General features: G+C 47.6%; 1 protein-coding gene across 1 annotated transcript in view; it reads left to right on the top strand.

Annotated features, from left to right (window-relative positions):
• The window catches only part of adgrl2a (adhesion G protein-coupled receptor L2a), a 102,400-nt gene that overhangs the window by 69,906 nt on the left and 9,132 nt on the right, over positions 1–23,362 (top strand). Inside the window, 16 exon segments of the mRNA XM_030373090.1 lie at positions 880–983; positions 2,188–2,335; positions 2,338–2,372; positions 3,453–3,491; positions 5,857–6,040; positions 6,883–7,005; positions 7,433–7,638; positions 8,535–8,708; positions 10,376–10,585; positions 11,376–11,596; positions 12,318–12,384; positions 17,098–17,199; positions 20,303–20,468; positions 20,852–20,946; positions 20,948–20,982; positions 22,139–22,233. Coding sequence (XP_030228950.1) covers positions 880–983; positions 2,188–2,335; positions 2,338–2,372; positions 3,453–3,491; positions 5,857–6,040; positions 6,883–7,005; positions 7,433–7,638; positions 8,535–8,708; positions 10,376–10,585; positions 11,376–11,596; positions 12,318–12,384; positions 17,098–17,199; positions 20,303–20,468; positions 20,852–20,946; positions 20,948–20,982; positions 22,139–22,233 — 2,004 coding nt within the window.

Below are 23,362 nucleotides of genomic sequence, written 5' to 3'. Positions count from 1 at the left end.
GTCCGCCTCAGCGCTGGGATAACACACACACGCGCTCTCCCGAGCACCAACCTGTTTATTTTTGATTATGTCACTCGGGGCTACCCCCCTCGATATTAGAGACACCTACAATACAACCCCCCCCTATTGTAGGTGTCTTTAATATCGTGTCGCCGTAACGCTGTGTTTTGTCCGATGATGCGTCTATCTGCCGAAAAGCACAAGCACCGAGGTGGAATCTGATAAAAGTTATCTCACGGCAGACGTCGGTAACAGGCGATGTCGTCGTTTTCCCAGCGATTCCTTTGAGGCCAAACATGGCGGAACCGTTTTTTTTTCTCCACCCCGACACGGCGGTGGTGTTTGGGCGTAGCGGTCTCAGCTTCGTCCCGTGAAGCTAGCGTGGGGAGAAGTGCATTCCACGTTTGTTTGTGTGTGAAATGATGTAACGCCCGGGGAATTGGGGGGGGGGGGGGGTTTGTTTCGGCTGACACACAGGTCCTAACAATGCTGGGAGAAGGTTTTAGAGGTTTTTTTGTTTGGAGGGTGGGGGCTGGCTTGATGGAATGATGGAATCGGCCCCTGAGCTTCTGTAAATATTGTCTTCAGTTTGAGCAGCTCAAGGCAAATGTGGCCGAGCCTTGCTCAACGGCCTTCGTCGAAGCACCATATTTTGTGCTGCATTCACATCATTCGTCACACACACTCACACACACATACACAGCGACACGCAAACACGCACACACTATACACACCAACACTAACACGCAACCTCTACTAATATACACTACACATTCCATAGTCCACGCTTTGTTTTTCCCCAAAATAAATGCTGTCTCAGTCAATTCTCCCTCAACTAGGTTGAACTTGGAACTATTTGTGTCTTGTTTTCCCAAACAGGCACAGCCTCCTATTTATGCGTGCTGTCCACTGGGGCCTGGCACCCAAAGGGCCCCGACCTCAGCAACTGCACCTCCCACTGGGTCAACCAAGTCGCCCAGAAGGTTGGTTTCAGCTGTATCACCCTGTTTGTGTTATGCTGGGCTGTGCAGCTCATTATTACCAGTCCTTATATGTATTGTGATCACACATATTGTACCGTGTTTTTCAGTCATAATAACAGTAATATTAACTACTGTTATTCAAAATGAATCGTGATAATGGTATTCAGGATAGTTTTATTTATATTATCGTTTAACTACTATTGCTACTAGTAGTTGTAGTCGTTGCAGTGTAGGAGTAAACTTGTGTCTCTAAATCAAAAGCTAAAATAATTAGTGAAAAGAAAAAGCTGAAAAAATGATTGTCAGAGTTTCAGAATAGTTTTCTCTCTCTTTCTCGCTTATTATCGTTGGGTATTGTTCTTACTAATAGTGGTAGTTGTTGTAGTGTAGGAGTAAACTTGTCTCTACAAATCAAAAGCTCAAATAAATAGCGAATAGAAAATGCTGTTGCCTCCAAAATGAAGGATAGAAAATTTGACAATGCTGTTTCACCAAGTAGAGACACCGGTGATGTAAGTGTGCTGCACAGTCATTTTAGATTGTGTCAAATAGGCGGACTAGGAAATGTTACAGCGCTGTGTCTTTATATAGAACCACATAAGAAAATGTGTGTGTGTATGTGTGTGTGTGTGTGTGCATGTGCGTGTGCGTGTGTGTGTGTGCGTGTGTGTGTGTGGTGTGTGTGTGTGTGTGTGTGTGTGTGTGCTGTGACAAACAGGGCGGTTCTAACTGGGAACTGCCCGGGGGGGCCTGGCTGAGAGCTGGGTCCGTATTGTATTTTAAAGTCCAATATAACCTTGCTGCCAGTCTGCCCTTTATATAACTCTACTACAATAGCTAGCTTTTACCTGGCTCGGAGTCCATAATACGTCCGTAACCGGTGTTTTCACTTTGTGCACTCTCACTCAGGAGCTGGTCTGGATGTCACACACACACACAGGCCTCAGATGCATTCTTCTCCCACATTGGCTTCAGTCTATTGTTCGGTCTTTTTATTCACAGGGACTTCGTATTGATTGCCATTTTATTGTTAGATCCATGTCGTTGGCGATCAGGTAGGGGTTTAGGCGTCTGTATCAAGGATACCCTCAGGGAAAAGCTACCTCAATGTGGAGATCGGGGTTCAAACCCGAAACCTTCGGCCCCTGATTGTTCACGGGCCCCATAACACACCAGAACTCTTTTTCGACCCGCCCCTCTGCAGATCCGCAGCGGGGAGAACGCGGCAAACCTGGCCAACGAGCTGGCCAAGCACACCAAGGGCCCCATCTACGCGGGGGACGTGAGCTCCTCCGTCCGGCTGATGGAGCAGCTGGTGGACATCCTGGACGCTCAGCTGCAGGAGCTGCTGCCAGCGAGAAGGACTCGGCTGGCCGGAGCTTCAACAAGGTACCGTCGCACACGAGGCGCGCCCTCAGACCGCGACACAGACAAACGCGCACACATGCACACACACGCGGATGCAAACACGTGCACAGTCACCGACGGCGCGCACGCATCATAACCTCGCACAATCGGGTCCCACCCCTGCGCTCGAAGGAAAGGCGAGCAAAAGGACGGGGTCAAACAAGTGCCCGCACCCTCTCGCGCACAGTCTAACGCACGTAGTGGATCACACACGCCGACACACACACACACACACACACACACACGGGCAATTTCAGGCACGCCCATACACTCGATCCATGCGCACTTGCACGCAGACACAGACACACACACACTAACTATATATATAAATAGACCTAAAATACACACTATTGCTCGAGCCCTGTGCTCTATTAAGATAAATACTTCAGTCATGTTCAATTTAGTCCTCTCTCTCTCAGGGTCACTCTGCCTCCGTAAAGGTTGAAACCCATACAGGTGCACCCGGACATGTTCATGTGGTTAAGGCAGAGGCGCGGAGCAAAACACACACACACAGCCCACATTACGATTTCCACCCATCGCTCCATTTCTTCTCAAAGTCAAAAGGGAATTTATCAAGGACAGGGGCAACAGACACATCATCAACAACAACCACATCATCAACAACAACAACAGCAGCAACAGCAGCAGCAGCCACAGAAACGATAATACTATCTCAGGATCTGTGGTGGACATTTGTATTCACGGTGATATTCGTACATCTGTGGTAATTGCTGTCATTTTGCCTGCCAGGGCCAATAGCCCTATAATGTGTCAGAGAGACTCTTGAGTAGAAAATACAGCATGTCATGTCTGGGAGCTAGAAAGGTCTGTTTTTCCTTTTGGCGCCCAGTTAGTTCTAGCTGGCCACACAGGACACAGTTTGCCTCTATAGCGTCTGTTCCAGGTGGTCACTCAGTCGTTAGCCACACTACCATTAATAATTCTAATTAAGGTTTGCGAAATTTGCAAAGTCGCTAATTTCCTGTGTCTGTGTGTTTGATCTGTTATTTTTTTTGTTTTTGTTTTTTCTTGTTTTTCTTTTTCTAATAAAACCAAAAGCTTCAAAAACGAGAAAGGACATGCAGGGCATACATGAAGGTATTGGCGCTATGCTATCCTATGGACTGCTGCACTCTGTTGCCTGCTGCCCACCTCCATGTCTTCTGTGTTATGTACCCACCCCCCCCCCCCCCCCCCCCCCCCCTCAGACCCCCCCCCCCCAAAATCAGCAGCATGCCCGTTCTGCACACCACCGCCACCATGTTCCCTCCCCAACCTCCCCCTACCCTCACCCTCTTCTGTCTCTCCCATTTACCAGTAATTTGCCTTTATATACACAGCCACAGTTGTAGCCAAATCGCTTTCCACGCCGTAGTGTAGCCATTCGCAAATTACGAATGTGGCTCATTTCTCCAGCTTCTAGACTATTCCTCTGTCGTGGGCTCTTCCCGCCACTCCTTCTGGTGGTTACAACTGTGGCATATTATTCGTTTGTTCCCCCTTTTTTTCCCTTTTTTTGATTCCCTCATTTCTATATCTCTATTTATTTTTCGCTTTGTTTTTAACAAGATTGTTCGTGTTCTCAACGCATCACAGCCCCGATCCAAACATGACGACATCATCGGCCTTATTAATTTCCTCTATTTGCTCGCCTGTACAAACATTCTCTTCTTTTTTCTTCCGCTCTCCCCTTGTTTCCAGCGAGTCGTGTTTAACATATATGTGTATACAAATACCAAGCTGGTGGTATAGTGCTGGTTGTGGATTGTCTTTATTCCAAGGCAACCGTAACCTGATCTTTCCCGAACCGTAGACAGGGTTGAGAAAAAAACCCCGTCAATATGGACGTTCTCTAGCCTTGACACGGCTTTCCATTTGTTTTCCTAAATTAGCGATTCGTAGCTCCAACTCCCCGGTTGCACGGGGTTAGCCCGTGTCAAACCTATTTTTTTTAGGCACCGTTTTTCCCTGGCTGTTTCTCTTAACGGTACCAGCTCGTTGTTACTCATCCATATATTCCCTTAACCATTAGGGAGATCTCTGTCCTCCCTTACCACCAATGTCATTCTCTCCCGAACACTCTCCCCCCCTCCCTTCCCCCCTCCCCCCTCCCCCCACTCACCACCGACCACTGGCCATAGGAGAAGAAAAAAGGGAAAAAAGAGAAACAGGCCCTGTGGGAGGGTATTAAAATGGATTGAGCTAATTACCCAGCAGACAGCCATGAGCTTGTTAAAGGGAGGGGGAGGAGAGAGAGGGAGATAGAGAGAGAGAGATGTAGTTTCAGACCCTCCCCACCACCCCTCCCTCCCCCCCCTCCCTCCCTCCAATATGGTGTTATCCATTTCAGCTTTAGCCCCTGCAAGGGCCGCTTATAATATACACTCCCTCGCAACAGTGTGTGTCAGTTGACAAATGTGTTGCGTTTAGATGAGGGGAGGAGGGTTAGGGTTGGGATGGGGGGGGAGAGGGAGAGGAGAGAGGGGGGGAGAGGAAACAGTTGTTTGGGTCGATGGTAGGTGACATGGCGACGCATGTGACTAATGAAAGTGCACGGGAAGAGGAGCGGGAACGAATGGGAGTTAATGGTATCTGACGTATGTCATATTTAATGCAGCAGTGCATCAGCCAGCTTCCACCCCCCCCCCCCCCCCCCCCCCCCCCCCCCCCCCCCCCCCCCCCCCCCCCCCCCCCCCCCCCCCCCCCCCCCCCCCCCCCCCCCCCCCCCCCCCCCCCCCCCCCCCCCCCCCCCCCCCCCCCCCCCCCCCCCCCCCCCCCCCCCCCCCCCCCTCCCCACATTGATTACCTGATTAGACGCATTGATTGATTATTCCTTCGGAGCTACCAGAGTTTGTCTGGGTGCTTTGGCTAGTCGTAGGGAGTCTGTGCCGCTGCCACAGGTTAGCGGGTCGTAGCCGCTCGCTGTGAAAAGATTAGGATATAATCCTGTGATGAATAATGGAGTCGGTGAAATCAGTTGTAATGATAATTACTTTGTTTGCTGGCTGTAAAAAAAAAAAAAGCGATTAACTTTTTAAGATATTAATTTATCTCTTGCAACAATCATCGCACAACGATTAGGTTTGGGTGGCTTAGTAATGAGAAAAATATGTTTGTGTTTATTTTGTTGCTATTAGCTTGACATCCCACAAACAATCGTGTCTTTGCTGTGTCCCCCTTATGCGGGTTTCGCTCTTGGGAATCAAACGTATCTAAGATAACATGCTAATTTTATTTCCTTTTTTCCTAAATGATAAACTTATATCTTCTCGCTATTTTTTTTTTTTACTGATGCTATTGCTTGGCCACTTCATAACCTGTTAAACCACGGTTACGCGCTTGCATCTCTGTATCTGAAATTGTGTTTACTTGTCACAAATTACTTTGGGGGCGCCTTTCCAATCTTATCTTTAGTTTATCCTGTTTATTTTGTATTTTTTTCTTCTCTCCCCGCTAACTACAGGCGATAGTAGACACGGTGGATAACCTTCTACGTCCTGAAGCTCTGAAGTCCTGGCACGACATGAACAGCACGGAGCAGACTCACGCGGCCACCATGCTACTGGATACCTTGGAGGAAGGGGCATTTGTCCTCGCGGACAATCTAATGGAGCCCGCCTTCGTCAAAGTACCGGCCGACAATATAAGTAAGCTAAACACAGTTTTGTTGAAAGCCAACAACCAAGCGCGAGGAAGCCTTCCTCTGACGGAAGCTCTTTTCATTTGAATACTTCCAATTCATTCAGTCGCTAAAGCTCCGTAATGGGGAAAACAAGGCCGGGAAAGAATAAAAAGACGAGGACTTTGTTTTCATAATATGCATTTAAACCTTCGGGGAAACAGGGAAAATAAAGGATATTAGGTTTAATGAGTCTCTTACTGACAAAGTGATGAATATCGGCCAATTAAATAGACTGGATACTCTGATTGCAAGCGCTCAGTTATAAATATGTGTGTCTGGACCTTGTAACTCTATACATTAATGTGAACATTAGCTCGCCTGCTATGCAGTCTGAGAAAAAGAAAAAGCATTTTTTATCTACTGCATTCATCGTTTTGCCCTTGTAGCTCTTAGAGGTAATCAACAAAGATGTTTTTTTTGTGCTCAATCCAGTTTTCCCTTTTAGTTTTATCATGTGGAAATCAAATTTGCCTGGATAAAGATTTTTTTTTTCCTCAATCACTCATTGAGACATGGATTAACCATTCAAAGTGCTGCCAGAAATAACGAAAAAACATTTAAAAGGCAGGTTAAAACAAGTACATTTTGAAAAGATAAATGGTCATGCTATTATTTTTTGATTTAATATTTGATATATTCATCGCTCTTTCCTCTCTCTCTCTCTCTCTCTCTCTCTCTCTCTCTCTCTCTCTCTCTCTCTCTCTCTCTCTCTCTCTCTCTCTCTCTCTCTCTCTCTCTCTCTCTCTCTGTCTCTCTCTCTCGCACTCTCTCTCTCTCTCGCACTCTCTTTCGCTCTCTTCGCTCCAGTCCTTGATGTCTATGTGCTCAGCACTGACGGGCAGGTGCAGGACTTTAAGTTTCCACAGTTCAGCAAGGAGGGCATCTCCATCCAGCTGTCGGCCAACACTGTGAAGCTGAACAGCCGCAATGGTGAGATCCCGGTGACAACAAGAAAAGAGGGCATAATCCAAAGATTCACATAACCCACGCTTTTAATAGACACTGTTCTTCGCCATGTGGGCCAGATTGTGAATGAGTACACAGTATTTCTGTCGCCTTCCCCTTCTCTACAGAGAGGGGAGGGTATCTGTCAAAGTTGTCACTCAATTGCCACCTGTCAGAACCCACAATGTTCTGTGACTACAAAGGACTCTTAGATAGAATTTTCTCTCATAAAAAAACGTGAAATGCAATACTATTAGATAGCCAAAACGGAAAACCCCACTTAAATTGCCTGACGCCAATTTCCTAGTTTCCTTAAGTCTGGTTTCCCATGTATTCTTTTGTTCATCTCTTGGGAGATGTTAACGTGCCTTTATCCTCCCCCCCCCCCCCCACCCCCCCCTTCTCCATTCAGGCCTTGCCAAGCTGGTGTTTGTGCTTTACAAGAACCTGGGCCAGTTCCTCAGCACCGAGAACGCCACCATCAAGATGGCCAACGACGCGTACGGGCGCAACGCGTCGGTGCGCGTGAACTCGGACATCATCGCCGCCTCGATCAACAAGGAGTCCAGCCGCGTGTTCATTAACGACCCGGTGATTTTCACCCTGGAGCACATTGACGTGAGTCTATTGCCCATTGCACCCGACACAGAGGTCATATCCAGAAATCGGCAGGGGGTGCAGGCGCCACGTAGCGAGCAGACGATTTGAATTGTAAATGTCTACCGGGGGTCAGCCTGCAGTTTATTTAAGCCGTTCGAACCCCAAATTAAAGCGGTCTTTAGAAACTAAGTGAATTCTTAATGAAGGCTAATTCTTTAATCAACATTGGGATATAAATGATACCCATTTTCTTTTATAGTGGAGGAAATTAACTTCTAGATTAGTCGTACAATCTACGGTGAAATTACTGGAGCACCAATTATCTTTTGTCTTTTAAAGTTGTCACGAGGGTTCCCAGAGGGGGAGTGCACCCGATCCAATCTTTTATCAGTGAAAAACTGCAATTCCAGAAAAGACATGCTGTCAAACAATTATGCATCTTTGTTATTAAGGCCTCATATAGCACAAGACACGCCTCGGTGGATCTGCTAAGCACGGGGCAAATGAGACATCAAAACATGCTTTATGAGTGCTTTAAAAGTGAATAATCCCATATCCGAATGGGTTTCTATCTTTGGTGTGTGTGTGTGTGTGTGTGTGTGTGTGTGTGTGTGTGTGTGTGTGTGTGTGGTGTGTGTGGGGGTGTGTGTGTGTGTGTGTGTGTGTGTGTGTGTGTGTGTGTGTGTGGGTGTGTGTGTGTGTGTGTGTGGGGGTGTGTGTGTGTGTGTGTGTGTGTGTGTGTGTGTGTGTGTGTGTGTGTGTGTGTGTGTGTGTGTGTGTGTGTGTGTGTGTGTGTGCTCGCCCAGGCGTGTGTGATTTGCATCCTTGTTCTACACATTATGTTTTTTCAAGGCGAGTCAATCACCATATTCGGGACTTTTAAAGAACACTGCATCTCCTGTTTCTTTCCTTAGGTGGACCGCTACTTCAACTCCAACTGCTCCTTCTGGAACTATTCAGAGAGGAGCATGATGGGATACTGGTCCACACAAGGCTGTAAGCTGGTGGACTCCAACAGAACACACACCATCTGCTCCTGCAGCCATCTCACCAACTTCGCCATCCTCATGGCCCACCGGGAAATCTCAGTACGTACAGGCCTACCTTGAGTGTGTCTGTTGGCTTGCTTTGCTGTTAGTTTCTGTTACTTTACTTTCCTGGGCAGCAGGGTTGTCTAGTGTAGCGTTTCTCAAAGTTCGGTCCCAACATATACCCTGCTGAAATTGAGTTTTGGGTCCGGAGATTAAATCATTCTCCAACCCCAGGTCTAGTGGTTAGGGTTGTGGTTGAATCCCCTAAAGTCCACAGCCCATATAGTTTGTCAGCATATAGAGTGAGATGCCTTACCCCGACCTACCCTTTGAAAACTTGGATCTATCTTCAGTGTTAGTCACTTTGGAAGCGTTTAAATGCCCCCAAATGAGTAAATAGTAATAGTACTTTGATTTTGACCTGTTTGGCTTGAATAATTAGTATGCATAGTCTTAACTACATGTATGTCAACCAGTGACAGGCTCAATTAGAACTGGTCCATTTTTTTTGACTTTTTTTGATAGAGACACACTGGGGTAAAAATATTTGATACCTACAGCAAGGTTTGGACAGGTTTGATTAGCGTTTAGGTAGAGTTTTATCAGATGGAAGAGATGGTTCTCATGGGCCCTCCTATAATAGTAGTGTGCTTGTTTTCTGACCAAACTGTAAAACATCATTTTTCAAGGCAAGGAATAAATGTTCAGCAGAGGGAAATTGTGTTACCTTTGTTCAACATAAAATATATGCGGAAAAATGGGTGAGGTGTTGGTGTTTGTTAAAGGCTGACCATGAAAGAGAGTGCATTGAGCACAACCACTTTTTCATGCCACCAAAGAAGACTTTTTTAAATAAGTGAAAGGCTCTATGAAAGCATTTCGTTTTTTTTTAGCAATGAAAAATAATCACATTTAAGTGTAATGCAATTTGGATGTTCATGTTTAACAGTTAAAACATGAATAAAAGATCAATGTCCTACTACTTTCAACTTCCACAAAGGCCTGTTTTTCTTTTAAAGCCGAATCCATTTGCTATCTACCATTATCACCTCATAAGCCAGAAGCCACCGTATTCTCGTGACTCTCAGCCACTCATCATACATTTCCAGCTGCACTTTGATTACTATTATTATTAGTAGAAGTAGTAGCAGTAGTATTATTATCACTTGTAATATCAATAGTATAATTTCCGATACATATAGCAGTACAACCTCTGTACAACACATTGTTTACTGAGTTGAAGGGGAAGAGAAACGCTGTGACAGCCATCGGATGTCTCTCTGTGATGAATAGTTTATGTGAGGTGACGAGTCAACCACAGGAAATCAGGGGGGCGTCCTTTTATTCGCTGGTGATGCCTAGGAATATCTTTTGTTATTGTCAACACAATCACAATACACAGAATCCCTCCTCTGTATTATAGAAGTGAACGGAATAATTAGATCCCCAACTCTACAAATGTGAAATACAGAGCAATAAAATAAATAACAATGAAAAGATCAAAGGAACAGCATGCCACATGTGTAACAGCACATTATACAGCAACAATGGTGGCTTGATGACAGTGCTTGTACTTTCTACCAGGAGCGCGCTGTTGCGACATCAGGAATCATGTGGGACTCAGCATTGACCCCTGCTGTATGCCTCCTCATCAATTTGCCTCTGCTTTCCCTCAATTTCCCCCCTTTCCCTCCCTCCGACCCAACCTCACCCCCCGACTCCAGGTTAACGACGGGGTGCACGAGATGCTGCTGACCGTGATCACGCGGGTGGGCATTGTGGTGTCGCTGGTGTGCCTCACCATCAGCATCTTCACCTTCTGCTTCTTCCGCGGCCTGCAGAGCGACCGCAACACCATACACAAGAACCTCTGCATCAACCTCTTCATCGCCGAGCTCATCTTCCTCATCGGCATCGACATGACCGAGCCCAGGGTACGTTTTTTTGGGAGAGATTGCGCCCTCGGTGTTCCGATTCGGTTAAGCACCCCATCTGTCTTTCTTTAGCTTTTCTTTTCTGCAAAACCAGCCAAACCCCCCTACTTCTTCTCCCAGGGCCCTCCCCTGCCCCCCCTCCTTGCCCCCCCTGGAGCATAACAAAGGACCCCCCGTTGCAGCCTAAAATTGATGAGACTTTACACATTGTTTTTTTCCTAAATCCCTTTACTTGTTGGGACACAAAGTGAGAGAGTATGGGGGGGCACAGCCATTGATAAACACCAGCGAGGGACTTGTGTTTTCAGTTGTCAGGCTCTGTTTCCCGTCTTAGTTAAACCTTGCTGTCTCTTCGGTGCGATATATGAAGTGCCAATGTGCAGCCTTGTAATCTGCGGTTTCTACGCCTGTCTACATATGCAGCGGAGCGTGTTGGTAGGTATAAAAAGTGTGCTGTGTGTGGTTCAAAAAATAAGTTTGTGCCTGCGTTCGTCGCGATTTAACGATGTTGCCACGTGAATAGTCGGAGTCGCACATACACACGTACGCGCTGAATAATGGAGGCCGATGAATCATTGAGGTGACCTGTTTGAATGGATTCACTGTTCTCCCAGGGTTCAACGTGCATATAGAGCCATTGTTGTGACTGAAGCGAAAGTGTGTACGTTTTTCTGTGACTACAAAAGATTTCTTAGTAAACGAGTATTAAATAGAATCATCAAGGTCGTAGTACTCGTCAAAGATGTGAATTTAATTGGAGTTTTTTTGTTTTTTTTGGTTTCTGTCTCAGATCGGGTGCTCCATCATCGCGGGCATCCTCCACTTCTTCTTCCTGGCCTCCTTCTCCTGGATGTGTCTGGAGGGCGTCCAGCTCTACCTGATGCTGGTGGAGGTGTTCGAGAGCGAGTACTCCCGCAAGAAGTACTACTACGTCTCGGGCTACCTTCTCCCCGCCATCGTGGTGGGCGTGGCCGCGGCCATCGACTACAGGAGCTACGGCACCAAGAAAGCGTGAGCAGCTCCACCTCTCTTTTCCTGTGGACCACTCTGTGGTCTTCGTGTTGTCAGGGGGGGGGGTTCGATCTCAGCAGAGGCTTGTGAATATCGTGGTGTTTGCTGCACTGTTGCCTTCGAGGTCTGCAATCGCGTCTAAGACGGAATCCTATATATAGTTGCTATATTTATCTATAAAAAAATATATATATGTATGCAGCGTATCTTCATCCTACCCATACAGTGCCTTGTGTGCTTCCCAGGAGGCAACAGAAAAAAAAGATTTGAAATATCCTTGCCTTGAACAGGCAGCTGCTGTTCAATTTTTTATGTCATTCAAAAGTGGCTGACAGACTCAACACTGTGGTTTCAGGGGGCCACGGTTTACATTAATGCCTCTCCCGCTCAAAGACCCTCCAGTGACCTCTTGTTTGTAAATGCTCTCTTAAAGAGTGCAGGAGCACTATGTCGGAAAGCCTTTTACCTAGATTAATGGCCGTATTTTAGCTAAGAACCAGCTAGCATACGAAGAGAACCTGGGAGTGTCTTTATTTTTATTTCTCTGCTATGACTATGTTACTGCGCTTACCGGAGACTGTGCGAGGCGCCACAAATAGAAACAGACTGCGGCTATTTGCTCAGGGGCTAATGTCACCATTTTGGCGGGAAATTTATTTGATTAATTTTGATTCGGTTTTGAGGAGCTAGTCAATAAGGATGATTTTGTTTTCTTTCATAGGTGCTGGCTGAGAGTGGACAATTACTTCATATGGAGTTTTATAGGACCTGTAACCTGCATAATTATGGTAAGTAATGTTTATATCTAAAACAGAAATTAAAGATGAATAAAGACAAAATAAATAGATGAGCTAAAAATAGATGGAATGATGAAGCATAAAAGAGAGGGAGAGAGAAAGAGAGAGAGTGAGAGAGAGAGAATGAAAGAGGGACAGAGTGCAAGAGACAGAGTGAAAGAGAGACCAAGAGGGAGAGGAATAATTGTATTGCTGTTCACTCATATCTTGTTATGCCATCCAACATGAAGATTTTGTCAAATGGAGTCTACCGCTCCATTTGACCAATGGAGCGGAAGACATGTTATTCATTTTTAAAACAGAAAATACCTGAACAGGACCCCATTTGTCCCAAAAAGCTCTTTGTCTTCCTTTCTTTCCTTCTCTTCCTACCTCCCATGCTCTTTCCTGTCCTCCTCCCTTCTGTGCATGCATATCGCTGCAGTAAATAGCGAGGTGACCTTGTCAGGACAAAAGGTAGCGAGCAAAGGCACCTCTCTCTCTCCCTCTCTGTTGTTTGGTCAAGGACTGAATGCCGCTGAAGGACACACGGCATATTATATTGACATACAGTGGCAGTGGAGCATGCAATTATTTACTGGTCGTGACATTATTATATCTGGTTCCATCCGAGATGCTTAGAGGAACACGACCTCTGGGACTTTTTCGGCTCTCTGCACACACTCCCTCCCACACACACACACCCGCACACACACACACACGCACACACACACACACACACACACACACATCCACAAAGAAAGAAAATAGCAGGTGGGATCCCTCAGATATAACCCAGCAAGCTCTCTTTTCCCCCCCCATCAACTATTGGCTTCACACACGGGGATCAGACGGAGTGCTCAAAACTCTGTGAACCCGACTCAGAGAAGGGATGACAGGTCGCGTTGGTTCATTATCCCGGTCTTAACCATGGTATCAATGGACGGATTGACCTCGGGATGAAAGGGGGAGAAGGGGGCGTCTGACGTCGGAGGATTCAGTCAGGGGAGAGAGAAGGTAAAGAAAAGGCTGTCATCTCCACAGGTACACATACTTCCCTGGGGTCGACCTCGGTTGTGCCTTCACATGAAGAACACAACCCTCGCCTTCCACCCTTGTGGCCGTGAGAACACACAGCCACCGCACTGATGCTATTTAATTGAAAAACAATAAGACGAAACCACGGGGAAAAAAAAATAGCAAGCTGCTCACTGGCTCGACACATGTTCCGTCAGGCGCGACGGACTCGTTTTCTATGCTCTCCAAATTGGAGCCGAGTTGTTTCCCTCATCGCTTGTTGTCCTAAACGATTCGCATGAGCAATGTTTACGCTGTGGACACACCGTGGATGATCAGCGTGACCGAGGATAGAGATAACCCTGACACCGACACAGGAGGTGGTGGAGGAGGAGGAGGAGGAGGAGCACGCGGCAGCACTCTCCCCTGGCCGCCCGTGAGCAGCCGATACTGTACTCCAGCCCTGCAAAAGGATGAGGATTTTCCAGCATGGCGCACCCAAACACCACCCCGACACCACCATCACTACCACCGCCACCACCACACATTCCAACACCACCGCCACAGCCACCACTAGCAACACCACCGCCACCACCACCACCACCGCCACCACCACGCCACCACCACCGCACCTCCCTTCTGCTCTCCGCCTGCAGCCTGTGTTCGCGAACATTGACAAGAAAGACAAAGCACATTGGAAAGGGCCGTCTCGGGGGGGGGGCGGCGCCGGAGCAAGGTTCACGCGGCGCACTCGCCTGACCCCCCTGGTGAGGGACAAATTGACTTTGTTCTTGACATTGAGAGGGAGAGCAGGCCAACAAGGGAAAGGAGGAGGAACACACCCTGAGATAAAGGTAAAGGAAATGACCCGATGTCTCGCCGAGGACTTGATGTTGAAACGCAAACCCCCCCCCCCCGTTCCCTGTTTCCGCCAGACTCAGAAGATGACGCTTCAAAGCCGCAACCCCACCCTCACCCTCCCCCTGCCCCCCCCGGAAAATAAGGCTTTCCTTCACCTATTCTCTGCCTCCCGTCGTCGTCGTCGTCGTCGTCGTCTCTCTGTTGACACTTTAGTCTTTTATTTCGGTCGCCTCGTCTGCTTTAGGACCGAAACGCCAGACAGAGAGCTCAGCCGGGCGCAGAGAGGCACTTTGAGTGGTGTTCCGAAGGCAGACGTCGTGGGTCGACCCTTCCCCCCTCCTCCCCCACCTTTCTCCCGACACAAGCGGGTATTAGCTCCATGAAGGGGGGAACATGGAAGTAATGAGTCGCTGGTGGTGGGGGGGGGGGGGGGGGGGCGGGCGGGGGGGGGAGCCATTAGCATGCTTGAGATGGCATCAACACACGGCAACTCCTGGATCATGACACATGGCGTTCGGACGGCTCCATCTGCACTTTTAATATTTCATAGACCACCTCCCCCCATTGGTTCAGTCAGAGTTCAGCGTTTGTGCACACACACACACACACACACACACAGACACACAAACACACACACACACACGTGCAGGTTCCGCTTTTGGAAAAAGCTTTCTCCTCGGTCCCACGGCGGCAGAGCGGTGCTTCTGCATGGCTAGCACCGGATGATGCAGGCAGAGAGACAGGAACAAGCTAGGGAGAGGGAGAGGATGAGAGAGGGGGCGAAGAGAGAGAGAGAAGAGAGAGAGAGAGAGAGAGAGGAGAGAGAGAGAGAGAGAGAGAGAGAGAGAGAGAGAGAGAGAGAGAGAGGGACTGAGAGAGCGACATGGGTAGGGGCAGGGGGCGACTCTGCACTCGCAAGGTAGCCAGCTGACCCCCTCTTTGGGAGAGTCAGAGAGAGAGAGAGAGTGGGGGGGGGGGGGGGGGGGGGGGAGGGTGGGGGGGGGGGGGGGAGTGGGGGGGAGGGGGAGAGAGAGAGAGAGAGAGAGCATGGGGGTGAGTTGGGGGCGGGGGAGGGAGGTCTATGTGTCGTGCCACTATGAGGTCTCCTTCGAGCAGCGCAGTCCCCCTAATCTGTCTCATTGGATCCATGTCACTACTCCTCCGGGCAGAGGCAAAACGCCCTCCCGGCCACAAGCCTACCTCTTCGACCCCCCCCTACCCTCCCCCGGCCCCCCTCTGCCTAGCCTCCAGCGCTATTTCCAGTGTTCTGGTTCCACACGGGCAACTCCTCAGGACTAATGGCTAATGGCGACAATAACAAAAAAACACGGCATCAATGCCGTGTATGACATAAAAAAGCTGGGGCTGGATTTATTTCGCTTTTTTTGTGTCCCCATCCTCGCCGCTTGAGTTATTGTGTGAGTGGCTCCAACAGTTGATTGCACGCGGGGTGTTGGGGTGTCGAGGGAGGGGGGGGTTGGGGCAGAGGGGGGGGGGCTGTAATTGATCACTGGCTGTCTTTTGATCGCAGGGGGCACCACACGAGAACATAGAGGATTTGTGTTTGTGGGAGTGATTGCAATACACTCAGTCCAGCTCTGAAAGGGCAATAATTTATCTCCTGCTTTTGAATTCGCCCGTCACTTTTCGGTCTTTTGTTCCGGTGCCCTGTCCAACAATGCTACGATACAAACCTTAGCGATTTGGGTTTTTGTTTGCTACCGCTAGCTCGAAGAGATCAATGACGACGGAAGGAAAATATAACGGCACCTTGACATTTCGCATGGAATAAAATGTGGCCATTGTTCGATTTATTATTTTGCAAGGGATTTGGTCTGTAATCTTATGTCAAGCCGCACACAAGGCCTTTGTATATTTGCCAGTATATCCTGTTTGAGCCTCCAAACAACAATCTAATATGCCTTTGGTGGGATTTGAGAGACTATTTGTACGTGTCCTGGTTTGTAGTACATAACCAGAGCGCTTCGAGTGCCCCTGCTATTTGTGTTTATGTGTGTGCCATGTTGGAGGCTGTTTCTTTTCCTTAAGATAAATGGTTTTGAAGTAACAGTTTGGACGACTCTCACTGCTAGCGCCAGTGTGTCTCTAAATCACGGCATCGATTTATTTTTTAAGGTAGCAAATAATCCACCAGGACGCACAGAATGTCCGTTTTTTTTTGTTCCAGAACCAGACCTGGCTTCTTTAAGATTTAATATAACATAAAAAATGAGGAAAAAAAAAGGGGCCGATATCAGTTATTTATTTGTCTCCTTTCTCATCCTTCCCTCTTCTATTTCGTATTTTTTTCCCCCCTGTTTTTGTCAAAAGAAAAAAATATCAAAGAACATATATACCATTTTCCCCCAAAGTATTTTGTGCCGATTTATATCCTACAATATGTCATGTTGTGCATAAATGATATTCCGTTGTTTGTAAAACAACCAGCCTCTCAGATTTCCCCCCTCTGCTCTGTTTCATTCCCCCCTGGTTTTCGCTAGACTGTTGCTGTGTGGCCGTTTCTTATACGGTGATTGGACTTTAATGCATTTCCATGCTCTATTGATATAGAATGACACTAAATTTGGCGCCAGTCAGTCCGTCTGAGCCCGGTAGGAACAATAGATGTTTATTGGATTAGTCTGAGGATGGCTGGACATCGAAGGATTTATTTTTTTAATATTTATAGACAAATTAACAGTTTCTTCTCTCTGTCTGCCCCTCTCTCTCTGTCTGTCTCTTGCTATCTACACCCCAGTCTCTCTCTCACTCTCCCCCCCCTCTCTCTCTCTCTCTGTCTGTCTGCGATGTCTTGAGTAATTTGTCTTCATGTGTTCATTTTAACAGCTTAATCTCATCTTCCTGGTCATCACAATGTACAAGATGGTGAAGCACTCCACTACCCTGAAACCTGACTCCAGCCGCCTGGAAAATATAAAGTAAGAAAGTGTTCCTTCCTGTCCAACGCCCGGCTGGCTAAGAGACCTCGCGTTTCTTATCCAGCCTCGCAGGCCAACACTGTTATCACTGCGTCTTGCTTTTTTGTGTGTTGCTTTTTAACTAGAACCTTTTATTTTATTTTTCATTATTGTTATTATTGTAATTTCTGTATTTAATTATCTTTTTTCAGGGATTTCTCGGGTGTTCAGTTGGGGTAGGTGGGGGTCTCTGATGCCTCAGTGTTTTAAGTTTCTCTTCAACGGCAACTCTTGAATTCGTTATCATTACCGGGGAGGGGAACTGTTCAACACGACATTGTGTGGCATGGGGATTGAGAATTTGAGGCACGGCTGCGCCGTAACCACGACAACACTGATATCCCGAAGGCCCCTTTGTTGTCCTTCGTTGTGGGGTCCTGCTGGCCGCGACGCAGGTTCATTACAGCGTGCACACGTGCGCACCTGGCCTTCCTAGTGCACGGCTGTTAGGAGCGTGCTGTTTGGGTTTGCGTGTGTGGGGCGGGGCGATGTGAAGAGAGAGCAACAGAAGCGCCGGTGTACTCTGTCTGAACAAGTCCACATTTGTCCCTTTATTTTTTTTTCTCCGGATTAGTTCCCCCCCACAACCCCCAGCCCCATAGATCCGAGGTTTAGAATTCCCTCCCCCACCCAACCCCCCCCACCCCCACCCCCACCGTCAGCGGGCTAGCCACTCCACCCCACCACACCCTCTGCTGTGTTCGCAGCCTCAATATGTCAGTGTTTTGACGTGGGGAAGAAGAACAACAAGCCAGTAAGACTTACGTCACACTCTGCCGTCGTGTTCGGGTTCTGGAAGGGGGAAAACAAAAGAAGAATCCCATTTATCTTTCCAGTCGGAGATGAAATATCGTGGCTCCTCCACATGATAATTTTTTGTTAACAGTTGGGTTTTGCGTTAGATTTGATCTCTCTCTCTCTCTCTCTCTCCTCTCTCTCTCTCATCTCTCTCTCTCTCTCTCCTCTCTCTCTCTCTCTCTCTCTCTCTCTCTCCCGGCGTAGAATCAGCCCCACCGTTAACGGTTTGCTCCCGGGTTTGTTTTGCCTCTAATGAATGTGTTTAGCATGTGTGCTAAATATTACAGCTCTGTGGTGAAAAGGCAATCAGCAGAAAAACGTTGAAAAGGTTGTGTTTATTTAGACTCCCAGTTTATTTATGTCACGGGTTCTGTTCGCTCCGACGGGGAAAAAAAAAGAGGAAAAGAAACGCCCATTAAAGATCACACAGAAGTGGACGATTGTGTGCGTGTGCGGGGAACAAATATACACTTGAGTCGTGCCACACGTTATTCCACCCGGGAAAAAAGGGCAACTTTCTCTCTTCCCATTGTTTATCGTGGGTTTATGTGTTTCTTGCTTAATGATGTTGGCGTCTGAACCTCAGAGCGATGCATCAGAGCCATTGCATGTCGCATGAAAAAAAGAGAAAGTTAACCCATGTCGTCTGCTTTCTCTTTTCCTGCTCTTTTGCCCTCTTGTCTCCCACCCTCCTCTGCTCTGTCACCCACAACCAGTAATTATCGCGTTTGCGACGGATACTATAATACAGATTTGCCTGGGTAAGCTTTAACTCACACACACCTAAGTAACGGCATAGCCCCGTTACTCATGCATAGCTGACATATGAGTTTAAAGGTGACGCATTATACCACCAGGTGTGAGTGTGATTAGCCGTTACAAGCCGTTTTGAAATTCTGCCTCTTCTGGCATCGCAAGTGGGCGTGTCCACCTAGATGTGTGCTGGATCGATCAGTCTACCAGCCTACCCAGTGGACTGTAGCAAACGTTGCTCATCTACCCGTCACACATCTAGGTGGACACACCCAACTATGATGTCAGAAGAGGCCGATTTTCAAAACGGCTTGAAACGGCTAATCACACTCACACCTGGTGGTGGAATATTTCAATGTGCTCGATGGCCAAGAGCTCGATACAGCATGTTGTAATTTAATCATCAACAACCAACACACACCCTTGTTAGCAACCCTAATACCCATGCCTCATATAATTTCCCCTGGATCAAAGTTGAAGAGAAACCGCACTCGAATGACGACTAACCCACGCTGTGCCTTCGCTCTCTGATCTAATGTGTGTTTCCTCTCCCCCCCGCTTATCACGCTTTCTAGCTATGAAGATAATAAACCATTTATCAAGTAAGACCACGTTACCCAGAAGTCTCCACTCCACAGCCTGTAGTTTATATCCTCTCGCCACATTTGTTTGCTTTCTTTTTTTCTAGAGGCTCTCTCCGTTTGTCCTCTTCTCTATCGCTTATCTATCTGCCCTTGTCCTTTCCGTCCCTTTCTCTTCATCTCACGCTGTCTCTCTCTCTCTCTCTCGCTCGCTCACTCTCTGCCTCTGAGCCATGAACACACCCGAAGGAGGATTGTCCTTGGTTCTTACATAGCTCACCGTCTCTCCGCCTTCAACCATCCATTGTGTCCGTGCGTGGTGTGTACGTGTGTGTGTGCGCGCAGCACTCGGTGTTGTGTTTGAAGTTTTCAAGTCCTGCCTTTTCCGAAGCTCATACGGTGTCGTAAGAGCCACACAACCCCCCCCCCCCCCCCCCCCCCCCCCCCCCCCCCCCCCCCCCTACCTACACCTCTCCTCTCCTCTCAAAGACCTTCTGGCTCTGTCTGGCGGATCCCTTCCCTCGACCTTACCGCTGACTCATTTCACTCACATTCAATCAAGCTTTTTGGGGGTGTTTATTTACCAAGACTACAAACGAAAACTAAACCCCGAAAGAAGCGGCTCCGTTTCCGGGGGAAGTTTGTGTTCTTTCTTCATGCCTTTGTTCTCCAGGACCTTTTAGTCCTGGTCTGGGGGGGGTGGGGGATCGGCTTGGGAGCGTATCTCTCTTTGTGTTGACATCTTTACTGTCCGCTGTATTTCCGATCCACTCTTGGTATATGATTTGTTCCGCTACGCTTGTCATAACGTCAGCACGTCGACGCCTGCCGGTTGCGGTTGTGTTTCTTTTCTTATCTTTCGCAACGCTGGGTTTCGCTGTCTACTCTCGGCGCTTGGCGTTTGTGTGTTTTTCTCTCTCTGCCGTGCGTGCTGTCCCTCAGGTCGTGGTGATGGGGGCCTTCGTGCTGCTCTTCCTGCTGGGCCTGACCTGGTCCTTCGGGCTGTTCTTCCTCAACGAGTCGTCGGTGGTCATGGCCTACCTCTTCACCATCTTCAACACGCTGCAGGGCATGTTCATCTTCATCTTCCACTGCCTGCTGCAGAAAAAAGGTAAACCGGGCATTTGGGAGTATAGTCTGGGGGCGAAGGGGTTGGTAGGGTCGGACCCCAGCCCCGAAAGGTTCTGGGATTTGAATCCCCCCACCTCGACCCCTCTCCCAATGTAGCTCAAATAAAATGTACTGTGGAATCACTTTTGAAAGAAGCATGCGCTCGATGACTCGTTAAAATGTAACGCAAAGTCTGTGATGCAACGAGGTCGGTCGGAAAAGAGAGATCTCCATGGACACGCGTGTGGAGGCAGTTTAAATTAAGAAAACATCCACCAGTGTGCACAGCGAGCCTCGATACAGGACTCCACAGAGCCCCAATGAGCCGAAGACGGCAGTCGACACTTGTGTGTCAACACGCGTCACTTTGTCCTCTGAAACAGGTTCGCAAAGAGTACGGCAAGTGTTTCCGTCAGACGTACTGCTGCGGCGGCCTGCCCACCGAGAGCTCCCACAGCTCTGCCAAAACCTCCACCAACCCGGACCAGCGCCCGCTACTCCTCCGAACCCAGGTAGGCCCCCCTCCGAAGCCCAGCGCCTTCTTCCCGTCGGGGGGGTAAACACCACCACACCCGGAGTGTGTGAAATGGCCTTGATGTGGTTCCAAAATACCGCGTCTCTGCTAGAGACTAGTCACATCGTTGGTTCCTCGCACAGAACAGTTGCGTTGATACGGTTCATTGATGTAGTCGATTTGAAAATGTTTTATTGTGTTCCTCGGAATGGGTAAAACACACACACACACACATGCACACACACACGGACACACACGCACACACATACTGTATCTAACTCATTACTGTTCTTATTCCTACTGTTATTTCCTCTGTCCTGCATAAAAAGTGTGTCTATATACTTGACATCGATTTGGATGTTGGACTATGAAAATGAATGTTAACATGCAAAAAAAACAAAAAAAAGGACATTGTATTAACACGTCAAATGTTAATTCGGTCAATTAGATATATTAAGGGGACACCTGTTTGGCTATTAAACAAAGATTGAATGCTGTTGATTTTAGCTCCAAACGGATGGAGCCGTATACATGGTGTCTCTACCTTTCAGAAGCACCATCTGCCCCCCTGCATGAGGAACCCCTTCTCTCTGCTCTGCGCCCTCAGCATCTGCTTTTGTTATATTCTTACTAACGCTGTGCGCATGTGAAATAGTGCCCCTACTATTTTAACATTGCCGGCACATTTTACATCTATAGGTTTGGGGGGGAGGGGGAACGGCAAAAAAACAACATATATTCAACAGAAAAACGCGGTCTAAAAAGAAAAGGTACATTTCCTGCAGTGTTCTATTATTGATAATCATTTTCAGCGGCATTATATTGTAGCCGTACGGAAACAGCCACCGTTATGTTTATTCTAAGTGTAATCCTGCTCCCCCCCTTTTTTTTTGAAAGTACCCTATCGCATCCCCGACTAAAGGAAAAAGCTGAAATCAAAGCTTAAGAAGTCAAGTTTTAGTATGACCTTTGCAAAACAAGATTTGAGGACGAGAGAGAGAGAGAGAGAGAGGGTCGGAGGAACCGTAAGGGCCCCTTCGGTATTTTATTTACCCGGACGGGAAGAAGCCTAATGAAAGCTGATCTGGTAGTAGGGAAACGGACTGGTTTCTCTCAGCTCCCTAATGGCTGTCCCCTTTGTTAACCTGACAGAGTCGTATCAGGAGAATGTGGAATGACACCGTAAGAAAGCAATCCGAGTCCTCCTTTATCTCAGGTGACATCAACAGCACCTCTACCCTTAACCAAGGTCAGTCTCACACCCCATCCCTCTTCACACACACACACACACACACACACACACACACACACACACACACACACACACACACACACACACACACACACACGCACACTCATTTCATCATCCGGCTAGAAATAGTTTTTTTACTTCCTGTGATTTTATTTTTTGCAGAGCCATTGAGAGTTACCAAGGGTTTTCAATTTTTTTTTTTTTTTCATGTTTGGGTTTTTTAATGACTGTTTGAAGCTTCACAGGCTTGAGTGGTGCTTTTAAAATAAGAAACCTAGACCTTGCGCCCCCACAGAAAACAAAAAAAGAATTAGACCAATCTGCTCCCTCTCTGCGTAGCCACAGCCCATGTGAATTGGGGCAAGGATTCCAAAAAAGAAGTTTGGTTCTTAAGTGCTGGCTATACACTCAGGAGAAAGAAGTAGATGCAAAGAATATAAATAGATGAAACAAATAAACACAGACAGCATGTGTGCGGTGGGGTAGGAAACATTTACACCGTAGCAACGTCCTGGCTCTGCAGGGTGAGCCAGAGTTCTATATACAGTCCGGCCTTTTGCGCGCGTTTAAGGTGACCTCTGTTAGTTCATGCAGGACTCTAGGGGGGGAAGACATTCATTATTTAGCTCTAGCACAAATATGACGATGAGAAGATGATGTTCAACTCTGGCTGACCCTGAATGCCTCGTGTGTAGTTGGGCTGTTTTGCTGCCACTGCTGCTGCTGCCGGTAAAATGGCTTTCTAAGCATGCAAGGGGAACAGGAGGGGTGCACTGAGGTGCTCCCGTGGTCCTCAGACTACGCCCCCCCACCCCCAAAACCCCCCTCCCCCCTCCCCTCCTCTTCTTCTTCTTCTTCTTCTTCTTCTTCCTCCTCTTCTTTTGGCTCCACCCCTTTTTGCCCTTGCTCTCTTTTCTACTGTTCACTTTTCAACATGACACAAAAACACAGAAAGAAAATAAAAAAACCTGGCTACCCTAATACCCCATTTATTTATTTATTTGCTTTTTTTTTCTAAATATCCTGATTCGAAAGAAGAAAACTAAATATTTTTCTATAAAAAGATAGTACTATTTGGATATCTTTATTCTAAATAATAAACCAATACGATTAATAGAAGCACAAC

The sequence above is a fragment of the Gadus morhua genome, chromosome 12 (genome assembly GCF_902167405.1).
Source record: "Gadus morhua chromosome 12, gadMor3.0, whole genome shotgun sequence".
Taxonomy (NCBI): Eukaryota; Metazoa; Chordata; class Actinopteri; order Gadiformes; family Gadidae; genus Gadus; species Gadus morhua.
The sequence above is the reverse complement of the archived record's forward strand: the minus strand, read 5'-3'. Positions and strand labels throughout refer to the sequence as shown.